At 40.8% G+C, this 13,074-nt stretch overlaps 1 protein-coding gene across 6 annotated transcripts in view; it reads right to left on the minus strand.

Moving 5' to 3' along the window:
* SLC38A6 (solute carrier family 38 member 6) overlaps positions 1-13,074 on the minus strand; it is a 67,264-nt gene that overhangs the window by 53,249 nt on the left and 941 nt on the right. For 4 of the 6 annotated variants that reach the window (XM_061612404.1, XM_061612402.1, XM_061612406.1 and 1 more), the window contains exons 2-3: positions 9,191-9,321; positions 7,008-7,081 (exon numbers count right to left, since the gene is read on the minus strand). In XM_061612404.1, the coding sequence (XP_061468388.1) occupies positions 7,008-7,081; positions 9,191-9,264 (148 nt within the window). In that variant the 5' untranslated portion in view covers positions 9,265-9,321. Of the gene's footprint in view, positions 1-3,725; positions 3,802-7,007; positions 7,082-9,190; positions 9,322-11,603; positions 13,072-13,074 lie in introns of those variants that run through there. The other 2 variants (XM_061612405.1, XM_061612407.1) reach the window with 2 other exon arrangements.

Below are 13,074 nucleotides of genomic sequence, written 5' to 3' on the forward strand. Positions count from 1 at the left end.
ATGAGGGTGACACAACAGACAAGAGCAGGGCCAAGATATACTGGAAATATTGTACTTGGAAAGTTGGGGTATGCATATATATATGCTGGCTCAGTCTCATTCTTTCTCTCATATCCCTGATGCAAATCCAGGCAAAACAAATACTGTAAAAGCGAGCAAGTAAGAATACATGTGCCCACATCATGCTTTAAGGCAAGGGTGGCTAACCTTTTTTTGCTGCATTCACTCTTCATCAACTCTCTGGGGACCACATGCCACAGTGCATGTGGCCACCCACGCTCTCTGACACATGCTCTTGCATGCATGCACACAGGCTCACAACTCTCCTCAACTGCAGATCAATTGGGGGGGGGTTGCTGCCACCTCTGCTCATCAAATGATTGTTCTGATGACCGGGGAGGGGGCAATTGGCATTCCCATCAGGAGTTGGACTCCACCCACTCCACCAGTGTCTACTTAAATTTTTGTTGTTTGCTGCTAAAATTGATCAGATCAGGCTCCCAAACAGTGGGGTCAGCCTCCCCTGCTTTAGGTTTGCCGTGAAAGAGTTCCCTTTCTCTTTCATGGATTGGAAGTAGGGTACACTGAACTCCAGCGGAACTTATTTCCTAGTTCTAGGCAAGCACTGCACTATCACAAGCATCCACGGATAGCATAGTGGAGTGGCCTCCAGTCGGGGCTAGCTATAAAATTAGCAGGAAGTACTGCTAATGAATAAGCAGTCATAGACAGAAGGTGGCAGTACTGGAAGGGCACGGGCATGTTAGAGCAGGGGTTCGCAACCTGTGGTCCATGGTCAGGCTTCAGGGGGTCTGTGAACCAGGCACAAGCACACATAAAAAAACCTATTTCCTTTTTTTTTACAATAATTTTTATTCAAATTTTCATAAAACATACAAAACAAAATCATAAAACATTCAAAGACAAAAAACAAAACAAAACAAAAATAATTAAACAAAAAAAATAAAATATTGACTTCCCATTTGTCACAGATCAAATCAGTTATAGGTCTACTATATATAACAATCCTGTCTCTTAAATCATATTATAAAATCACTTTCCTCCAGTAGTTATCTTAATTAATCATCAAATCTCATAAACATTACTTTATTCTTTCCACAAAAAGTCAAAGAGAGGTTTCAATTCTTTAAGAAATATATCTATCAATTTTTCTCCAAATAAACATGTCGATTAATCCATCTCGTTAATAATTATAATAATCTTATTGTCATAACCATAGTCCAAATAAACATTTCGATTAATCCATCTCATCAAAATCTGTTAGGTTCAATAATTTCAATAGCCATTATTCCATTATCCCTATTAGTTCCATCTTCCATCTCCAATAGTCCTGTTAAGTCCAGTAATTTCAGTGTCCAATCTTCCATTATCAGTATTCCATAATAATCTTGCTGTTGTAGCCATAGTCATATAATAAGAGTCTGATGGGAATTTCCTCTATCCCAAATATTTTCTTGCCATCCATTCTGAATAAGTTGCTGAAATGCTGTTGTAAAGTCATACCTCTGTTCTTCTTTTTTACAAAATGCACTGGCTCATCTCTTGAGAGTTTTTCCATTGTCACATGGCTGCAGTTAATTCCATAGATTTTCTCCATATCAAACTCCATCACGTCATTCCAGTCCAAAAGATTATCCAAGCCATTGATAACTTTATCTCTAATATCTTCATTAATTTCTTCAGAGATAACGTTAAATTCCAAACAGTAGATTTTATTTCTAAAATCCATAAACTCCAGATCTTTTTCCAATTCCACATTTGTTCCAATCTCCAGGGCTTGTATCTTCCCTTTATTTTTTCTTTTCTCATCTCTGATCTCATTCTCCTCTCTCACAGGATCCCCTATTTCTTTAAGCTCCTGCGTCATTTTGCTCAGTTCAATTTTCAACTCCTTACTACCCTGTCGCAGGGTTTGTTTCGTTATCTCAATCTCATCCATTATTTTCTGAAACATAGTTACTTCCAGATTCTCAGCCACTTTCTTGATTGCCATTTTTAAAACCACGAAAACAAAGCAAAACAAAAATAAAGAAGAACCACTTCTTATTTCAGCAACAATTGGGTTAATATTCCAGGCTTGATGACATCACAGTATAAACAGAGCAGCCTGCCTTATCTCTCTATGTTCAAGAATGCAAAACAAATTTAGTTCCCAGCATCAAAACAGTTAGTGGCGTCGTGAAGAAGCAGATTCGTCAAAATAAAATAAACCAAAAAGAGAATAGTCCCAGACAATATAATATTCCTCGGAATAGAAATCAGGAATAGAAATCCCTCTTCTGTTTATATCTTTAGAATGCACTTCCAGGACAGCTTTTTGCGACAGAAACAGAGATAGGCTGTTAATTTCGTGAATAACAGAGAAGAGTTATAGCTCACCCAGAAGTTGTCCAAAGCCGATCAATCTGACAAATCTCCTTTTGCTGCAACAATTTAGACCAAGTAAAAAAAATAATAGAAAGAAGGGTGCTTGCCTGTTAGTCCGTTCTCTCTTTAAAGAAAAGATAAACGTATCGCTTAAACAGATAGAGCTTGTTCGGAAGTCCGTCCGGCATTGTTGGCTGGACCTTATCTCATAAATTAATGAAATCCAGTCCTCCCAACAAAAACAGGCTTTTGAGGTTGATCTCTACGTTTCTCCCTGCCCGGGAGAAATTTCATCAGTCAAAAAAAAAAGTTCTGACTGATTTATATCTGAATAAGCTTCTTTTGAGGTGGGAGCCCGTCCCAAAAGCAGGCACAAGCGAAGTCACCCTTCCCGGAAGTCCATAAAAAAACCTATTTCCGATGCAATAAAATTAATTGTATTTATTTATTTGTTGGGATGCCCAGCTGTCATCAGATTCCCAAAGGAGTCTGTGACCCAAAAAAGGTTAAGTTTGTTCCACGGGACAAACAAACTTCTCTGGCCTTCACTCCACAATGCCAGTTTACCAACAGGCCCCTCAGATCTGCTGCTGAACCTGTTCTTGTCCAGTTAATTTCATGCATACACCAACCAACAAAACAATACTAGTAGAGTAGATTTCCCCTCCATTCCCCAAAATGAAACTGATTAGAAGCTGCTTGCAAAGACGCCTTTTCGCCAAAGGCAAGCTGGAATCCCTTCTCCTTGAGCAAATCTGTTCTTGAGAAGTCCTTGAAGCAGCATATTAGGATGCTTACTGAAGAGCAGATCTTTTGTGAGCAAACTTCATGGGCTGTCATTTTAAGCATCAGACCTGCCACAGGCACTTTTTCTAGGCAGTGGCTATTCAGATGTCAGGAAGAAAATGGCAGGTGAGTTCTTTATTGCTTAGTTCTTTATTGCTTACAGCTCATGAGCCACCACAAACATACAAAACATAAATTAAGAAAACAAACATTTACAGAATTTACACCACTTGTTAAAATCACATAAAGGGTATCGAATAAGTGAATGCATAGCTATAATTACATCAATGTAAAACTATGGGTGACTTAAAAAGCCGTAATAAAATTGGTAAATAAAAGAAGCTATCTGAAAAGTTTAGCTCTAATTTTGGCAGCCGCATGACCAAAAAGAGCAACTTGATGCGTTATAAAAGGGTCATTGCCCGCTAATAAAATGCAAACTTGTTCCAGAGGGGTCCTATTCTTAAGATTAATGGAGGATAGGAACTTGGCCTGAGGGTCTTTATAAAGGGTTCAGAACAACAAATAGTGAGAGATATCCCCCACTTCACCTGAGTTGCATGGGCAGCATCGGAGGTGTATAGGAGTCTGGCTATATCTCCCTTCCAGATACGCTGAGGGCATGGTCTGAAAACAAAGGGCAGTAAAAACAGATCTCAGCCATGGTGATTTTAAAAAAGAAAAATAGGGCTCCAGAGAGAATGCTGTTTTATACATTGGGAACCAATGCGAGAAGGAGGACTGGGAGGCATATGCCAAATCCCACCTCGAGACATAAAAAAGAATTCTATCCCTGAGTCGTGCTCTAGCTCTAGAGGAAACATGTGAGGGGGCAGTTTCAATACTAATCCCGTAAAAGGCTAAAATAGATTTAGTCCTAGTAAGCCAATTGTTTGGATCAGGGTTACGAAGTTGTTCTAGATAGCATTTTTTAGGTAACCTTGAATCATCCATGCCAGCTAATCTAAGCCAAAAGGAGGCGAGGGCTACATGAGCTAACGCTGTTAGGGAATATAGTCCTAGTTCCGATCTTAAAAGGGCAGATGGGGTCCCTTTAGGGAGGGCTAGGATCCTACAGGCAAAAGCATTTTGTTGCTTCTCTAAGGAAGGGATCTTTGCATAACCCCAAATCTCAGCACCGTAAAGTAGGATTGGGGTGAATTTCTTTTGGAAGACCTCGACTACAGGCGGAACTAGTTTTCCACCGTTAAGGTGGAAAAAACGGTATGACGAGTGGATGGAATTAGAGGTCTTAAGGTTCATTGCTTCAGAATGTAACTTCCAGGAGAGAGACTGAGTAAAAGTAAGGTCAAGATATCTAAAATGGCGCAGTTGGAGTATAGGTTGGTCGTTTAGCCCCCAAACATGCTGCTTATGCTTAAGTAGGCCACTCAGGAACATAACAAGGAGCTGTCTTATGAATTGGACCAGTTCATCTAGCTCAGTAACATCTACACAATCGGTGGGGAAGTTGGGGCCCTCTAGATGCTGTCAGACTACAACTCCCCCTCATCCCTGACCATTGGCCATGTGGGCTACGGCTGATGGGAGATGGAGTTCAGCAACACTAGACAGCCACAGCTTCCCCATCCCTGGCCTCCAACGACACTGGCTCTCCAGGATTTCAGACAGTGTTTCTCAATCCTACTGGAAGATGCCAAAGATAGAGCCTGGGACCTTTCAGTGTAAAATACACACAACGCTCTTTCAGCCATGCAAGAATGTTTCCTCTTGGCTGGCTGGCAGAACCGAACTACTCTATGGAGGGATAATCTGAGTCAGGGATGGTCGAGGGATTGCCTGCAAGAAGAATCCAGCCCTGGAGCAATTTTATCTGGTCCTGAAATTTTTTAACCACACCCAGATTTAAAGCTTACCCACAGTTCCAGTGTTAAGAGAAATACATGTTTTCAAGTTGTAATGAACAGATTCTACACTTTGATGTGACATCTCATTTTGTACGTAATGCTCCAGCTGTGCCTGTGTGCTCTGTGAGCGTGAAGCCCTTATTGCTAGGGAATTTGACACTATTCCACCTCTCAGACCATGGTCTGAAGAATAGAAAAGCCCCTAAGAATATAGAACTTGGCCATTCCTGTTCAGGCAGAGCAATCCTACCCAGGCAGATATGACCGAGGGCAGAAATGCGACTGTATCCCCAGTGTAACTTAAGCTATACCCTAACTTTTCCTGGCCAAGGGTTGTGTAGCTAGGATTGGAGAGAGCAGTATAAACTTTAATTTGCTGCCATTCCATTGATCCCTGTGGGGTGAATTTAACTAAACCTGCAATTTTGGTGGTGCAAGGTACACCAAGCTCTGTGGGTGCGACCAGTGAATGAATGGAGTTAGGATGCGGTGTAACTTTGTACATTCCTCTCTCTGCCCCCCCCCACATGCCCACTCCCTACCCCCTTTTCGCTCTTTAGACTGGCATTAACTTCCAGCAGGGCTTTACCTCAGCAAGTGGAAGCTGGAGAGGTGGGGAGAAATACACCACATCCGAACTTCTCCCAGTTGGGAGGTTAGGATGGGACTGTAAGTGATAGTTCAATCATGAAGTTCCTCAGGCTTACTGGATTAATATATTACAGAACTGTAAAATTCTGAGTAAGTGCATGAAAATATTCCATAACTATTATTTATTTATATGCCTATCCTGGTTTATGATTCACAACTTTTCAAGGTGCTTACATTATAATAAAAATGAACATTATTACAACAACATTAAATATATAACATAAAAATAAAATAAGAGAAGCAGCAGTCAATTAATAACAAGGCAGGAAAAAATTGGCAAATAAAACTTAGAAACTCTAAAAGCATTTGGAGCAACACAGGTGGTTCTACTTTGGTGGGTCAGAAGCCTAAAAGGCAGTGTTAACAAAGAGGTGCTTTGGAACAGGAGGAGGAAGGAAGCTATGCTATGATCTGCCATAGAGCCCCCATTGTCCAGACCAATGGCTCTGATTGCATCTAAAGTTACTGAAGCCCCCTTGTCAAATTAACCACTCATCTCATCTTAACTTATAATCTTGGTATGTTCCTCAACAATTCAGACGAACAAAACTGGGTGTAGTGCAATATTTAAAGAGTATGGCATTACCTTTTAAAGAGCAATTTTCAAACTGGGGAAACTAGGTTTAAACAGTGGTTTCTCAATCAGACATTTAGAAATGGCAGACAAGCTTCTTTTAAAGACAGTTTGTCTAGCGCTACTGATCGTCCCCTTTCCAGAGTGGCCTTTCAGTTCTGGGGGCGGGGCGGGGCGGGGGGGCAACAATGAGGTCCAATAGGCTTGGCCTGTACTTTGCACAAATGGACGATACACTCAGAAACATGCTCCAAAATCTTCTACGACACAAAGGGGCCTTGTGTGATTTTATGATCAGACAACACAACACAGAAAGGGTTCTATGTTGTTTGAAAATCACTGCAATATAACAATGTATCAGAGGAGTAGTAATGAATTGCCTATATTTGTATTTATTACATTTATATCCACCTTTCCTCCAAGGAGTTTGAGGTGGGATATGTGGTTCTCCCCCGTCTCAATTTATCCTCCCAACAACCCAGTGAGATAGGTTAAGCTGAGAGGCAGTGAGTGGCACAAGGTCACCCAGTGACCTTCATGGGTGAGTGGGGATCTGAATTCTGGTCTCCCAAGTCCTAGTCCAACACTTTTAACCATTACACCACACTTGCTCTCATATGGCACTAACCACAGCAATCAGGTTAGCCCTTGAAATGTACTTTGCAAATTCTGAATGTATTTCTAGCTTGCCCATTCTAAAGGCTTATCTGATTATAACACTGTGTACCATCTTCACTTACCAGTATGAATGCACATACTAAGCAGCAGAAAAACAGAATAAGATGCAAGGACGGCAACAATCAGCAGCAACACACTAGGACAGAAAAGAGGAGTGATCAAAGCCACACAATATACATTCTCTTTAATGGATTGTTAGGAGGTTGTGTTTTTTTCAGAAACAGCAAGCAAAAACAACATTATTTCCTCATGTTATGGTTCATTGTTAAAGAAATTTATACCACTGCTGATTACTCAATATTTTCCATGTTCTGCTTTCTTTTTGCATTTTGTTTTTGTGTGACAAAATTAGGTTCCTTTATGACTTACCCATATATGGCAAAAAGACCATTCCTGAATCATTTCACAATCTATGCTCTGGTAAAGAACATTTTAGACCACCATTTAATTTGCTATTTGCCTGTGTGCTGATGGCTGATGGCAAATAGCAATACCCCTCTCCTGACCAGTGCAAGGGAATACGGCAACTGCTGGGTGATCTACCTGCCATCACAAGATGTAGTTCCAGCCTGTTTAAATCTAGCACTGGCAATTGCCTGGTTCACACATAACATTAAGCCATGCTTTGGTTAAACCATAGTTGAATAAACCATGTGTCAACCACAAGTTATCCCTCAGGTGATCAAACAAACCATGGCTTCTTTCTTCAATATTTGCCCTTGTAGCTTGGTGAGCATGTAGTTAGCCAAACAAACCAAGTTTAAGGAAGGGTGCTGGATTCACACATAATGCCAAGCCATGGTTTGTATGCCAACAACAAACCAGAGTTTCAGATTGTGGTTTGTTGGCATCAAACAAATTATAATTAAGTCACACATAACACTAAGACACAGTTTAATCAACTATGGTTTAACCTCATGCATGAACCAGGTCAATGTAAATCACCCCAGTTTCAGTTTCCAAGCCAGAAATAGTGAGCTATGGCTTGCAAACATTTATCAACACATCAAAATAGGTAACTGCACAATGTTGTCAAACGGTAGTGTTCATACATCAAAGCCCAAAATTGGACGTATTCTAGGGTTTCACAGGGTCTTTTCTTTTGAATAAACATTTGGTGGCTAGAATCAGGAGAGAGAGGGACAACAGTGGAAGAGACTGATTTGTGATAGAGCCCGTCTTTTAAGGTCCCAGGTTCAATTCCTGGCATCTCTAGTTAGAATGATGAGGTAGCAGGTGATGGGAAAGACTTCTGCCTGAGACCCTGGAGAGTGGCTGCCAGTCAGAGTAGACAACATTGGGCTAGATGGACAAATAGTCTAACCTGGTATAAGGTAGGTTCTAACCAGACAGAAAACTAAGTCTACAAGTACAGTAGAATGATTTTGTAAAAGTTCTGAAATGGCAGAATGGATAATAGCAGTTCAGACTCCAAGTGGGAGATCAATAAAAAAAACTTATCTGCAAAATACATGGGAAGCTGCCTTATGCTAAGTCGCATCACTGACCCATTCAGCTCAGTATTGTCTACACCAGCCTTCAGCCTTTTCAGACCCGGGACCCACCTTTAACCCAAAAATGCATTTGGGGATCCATTTCTTGATTTTTCTACCATATATCTGTATAGTGGGAGTACTGCTGTTAAGACACACCTTTGATCGGGCCACAGTCTGACAGTGGGTCCAAACTCACCAGTTGAAGACCAGCGGGCTACAATGACTGGTAGTGACTCTCCAGGGGTTCAAGACATGAGTCTTGCTCAGCCGTACCTGGAAATGACAGGAGTGAACCTGGAGACTTTTGTACGCACAGTATGTGCTCTACCACAGAACTAAAAGCTTTCCCCAAGTAGAAAACTAGTAGAAAAGGATGCTGGGCTAAAACATTTGTTCCTAAAGTGTCAGTTTTGTACTTGCAGGAAGTTTTGCTTTTTTTTAATTAAAAAAAGAGGGGAGCATTAAAAATGGCACCTCCAACATCTAAAGTGGTGTTGTCCAATCTATTCCCCCAGGATTCTACAATTTTATACTGCTGTGTGTGTGGTGGTGGGGATCATGGGAAAAGTTGGGATTTTAACAGTTAAATTTATTTGGTATTTCTGAAGCTAACTTTTTTTTTTTTTTAAATATCACATGGTATTGCTGGGGTTTAGTTAAATTCCACATCCCTGACATAAGGATTAATATACAACTTTTATAAAACTCTCATAGACTACTTAAAAATATAATTGACACTAGCAACATACCTAAATCCAATGATTCCTGTCTTGGCCATGGCATATGCCAATCCAAGTATCCCACTGCCCATGATAGCATTCATTAAATTAAACACCGAGAAGCCAAAGGAAGCACCAGATGATGCCTGATTCAGAGGGGTCTGTAAATGATAGAAGCAAACACACTGTTACATTGTGAAGTCTTCATCTGGGGAAAAGCAATCCTACAAGGCCAAAGCAAATGCAGCCAAAAAGCCATTACCTCATAGACACATACTCTCAAACGCACTAAGGTATATGTTTGAACATAAAAACGTTTCTTTAAAATCTAATACAATTACTACCTGAGAGATCTTCTTATATACCCACTCGATAACTGCACTCTGCAGGTGATGGCCTCCTGCAAATACATCTTATCAGGAAATCCATTCTGCACAACATAGGAAGCAGATCCTTAGTGTTGTGGCACCTACTCTTTGGAATTCCCTCCCCTTAAATATTAGAGAAGCACCATCTCTGTTATCTTTTTGGTGCCTACTGAAGACCTTCCTCTTTCAACAAGCCTTTTAAGCAGAGACCTTATCCCAGTCTACATCTGTGTTGCAACTGCTTAAGATGTTTTTACAGAAAAAAATGTTTTTAATATGTTTTAAAATATGTTTTGTTTTAATGTATTTTGAAGTCTGTTTTTTAAGATGTTTTAGAGTGTTTTTAGTGTTTTCGTTGCCACCCTGGGCTCCTATGGGAGGAAGGGCAGGATATAAATAAATAAATAAATAAATAAATAAATACTACTACAGTGGGGTCAATTTAAAATATGTATTTACATCCCAACATATTCTGAGGACTCCAGGTGGCTAACACCAGTTTTGAATGACATAGATAGATCCATACCTCACAATGAGTAAGTAGACCACTGATTCTCAAACAGTGCGCCCAGGCACACTGGTGCGCCCTAAGAGGTGGCTAGGTGTGCCTCAAAACATGAAAGTATATTATAAAAATGAGAAGAAACCCATTTGTATAGGATAAGTAATAGTTTTCTATCGTTTATTCTTATGCATAGTTTAAAATATATTAATATATTTTTAATTTTGTAAACGAAGTGCGCCAGAAAATTTTTATATGATTTACAGTGCGCCACAAACCAAAAAAGTTTGAGAACCACTGAAGTAGACCTAGAAAACAAAATAGGGGAAGTCCGGGAAGGCCAAATTCTAATTGCTAGTGATCTAACTAGTTAAAATAAAAATGTTCTGAATTTCCCCCCCAGCAATATTACATGGCTAGGAGGGGAAAAATTTCTCAGCATCACTAGATTTTCTAACTCAATATATTTTTATTTATTTATCTGTTTGTTTAAAATATTTCTATCCCGCCCTTCTACCCTACAATAGGGCACTCAGGGCAGCTACAATAAAATTGCACACATATATAATAAAATACACAATAAAAACACAAACATTACAATAAATTAAAATACAATTAAAATACATAAAATGCATTACGCATGCACATACACACACATACGTGCATACACGAGTCAGAATAGAAGAACTTAAAAGATAAAAATAAAAGATAAAAAACTTAAAACAAGTGTTTTCAGCCAAGTCTTGTGACTGTAGGGGTTTCTAAGAGCCAGAACTTAGAAGATATGTAATCAAAATGTGAGCTTTCCAACTGTAATTTGTTCCTTGACCTGGAAAGTGGCAATAAAAACAGAAAATGGAGCCAGGGAATGGCTGCGTAAGACTGTGCCGGAGCCAACCCTGTTCCATACACTAAAACTCAAGCTTAATAACATTACTGATAGAGCTAGTGGATCTCCAGGCTAGCCTAATGGACTCCCATGGTCTGCGGAGAGAGACGCTGATAGTTTTGCAGTAATGCTTTTTGGGGAGGGATACTATGGTGCTGAGGAAATGGCTGATTTTTTTTAGTTCATTTACTACATTATGCTTTTATGTCTATTTAATAGGCATCCAGAGCCTGAGAAACATAGAGATATGGGTGGTATTCAGCTAAATAACTGCATAAGTGTAACGATTTCCACTTGAGCAATGGGACTTCCCCCACCACCACCCCCGCATGTAAGAACATAAGAACATAAGAAGAGCCTGCTGGATCAGGCCAGTGGCCCATCTAGTCCAGCATCCTGTTCTCACAGTGGCCAACCAGGTGCCTGGGGGAAGCCCGCAAGCAGGACCCGAGTGCAAGAACACTCTCCCATGTGCCTGTTGCTGTCCCCAAATCTGCTCTGGAGGGTTGGGGGCAACCCCCAGAATACATTTAGGAGGCATGCAGGGGGAAGAGGAGGATGAAAGCCTTGTTGTGCAATTAATTATTAGTATTATTATATTTTAATTATGGAATTATTTAGTTGACTACCACCTACGGGGTATACCGGATCTGTGATTTAGGCTGCAATCCGAACCCCCCTTACCTGAGAGTAAGCCACTTTGAATTCAGTGAGACTTCTTCTGAGTAGAAGTGGTTAAGACTGCATTATTCTCTCTTTCCTCTCCCCAAGCCTCTTCCCTATTCATCGGAATTAGCATCTGTTCCACAGTACTCCAGGGCTGAAAAAACTTCTTATATAGGCCCACATGGATCCCTCACCCACCTACCCAGCCCGGTAGGAAGAATGTTAAATTCTGGAACTTTGAGAAGTATCTGTGTAATGGGTGGGGAGACCTGCTCTACACTTATCTGTTACATGGGGGCTTTATGGGAACAGTGGGGCTCTTTTACTTATTTTATTTTATTTGTATACCGAAGCTCTCTGGGCGGTTTACAGTAACTAAAAACATTAAAAACAAATATACAAATTTAAAACACATCTTTTAAAAACAATTTAAAACACAACAGCCTGTGCTATGATCTGTATATATTTGGGGGGAAGGGGAAGGCATTGTTCTACGGGACTCTCCTGTGATATCAGTGGCAACATTTGCAGGAGGCAACGGGAAACATTTGTAACATGGGCCCATTCTGTGGGGTGGTACAATGCGCTTGTGCTGTGAGGCTCTATGGAGATGCATTTGTGCCATAAATAATATAGGAGAGGAGGTGAAGTACATGCGTCCATTCTATAGGACTTTACTGGGCTGCGAGGCTTCAAAGAGATGCAAAGAACATCTGTGCTACCAGGCTTGGATACAGAGCAGTCCGTGGCCACTCCGTGGACTCTATGGGGTCGTGAAGTTCTACAAGAGAGCCCTACGATGTTTGGGAGCAGGGAGAGTGTCCTTTCAACAGGACCTCATAGGGCTGTGCAACTTTATGTGTCTGTGCTGTGTGCGTCTATGGTACTAGGAAAGGCCACTTTCTCTTAGGGGGCTGTGAATGCTGTGCTAGGAGGCTCATGGAGACGTGGAAATGTAGAAGCCTGGGGTTGTCATCGGGGAGAGCAGGGACGTCTTTCTCCTTCCTATAGGACTATAAGGCTTCAAGAGTCTGGGCTATGAGAGCAGCCAGGCAGCGTGGGGAATATCTATGATCAAAGCGCTGAACAGCAATTAGAGAGAGAAATTGTTTTTACCCTTTGGGCTATGCAAAGAGACTCTCAGGAGATGGAAAGTGTTGTGTCTATTCTATGTGGTTTCACATTTTGATGACAGAGGGCAGGCTGGTGGGGTGTATATTCACAGAAGGCAAGATTTCAGATCCTTGCCTAGCCATGAAGCTCTGTTGAGTGACTTGGAGGCAGGGAGTCATTCTCACTTTTTAGCCTAACCTACCTCACAGGGTTGTTGTGAGGATAAAAGGGGGGTAGCTCCTATGTACACTAGCTTGAACTCTTTGGAGGAAAAAGTCCTCAGAATTTTTTTTTTTTTGAGGGGGGAGAAAATACTCTGAATAAGAAAATTGCCTTAAAGTGAAAGCAGGCAAATTTTTCACTAACTGAATGAGAA

This window comes from Rhineura floridana, chromosome 2, assembly GCF_030035675.1.
Source record: "Rhineura floridana isolate rRhiFlo1 chromosome 2, rRhiFlo1.hap2, whole genome shotgun sequence".
Classification (NCBI taxonomy): domain Eukaryota; kingdom Metazoa; phylum Chordata; class Lepidosauria; order Squamata; family Rhineuridae; genus Rhineura; species Rhineura floridana.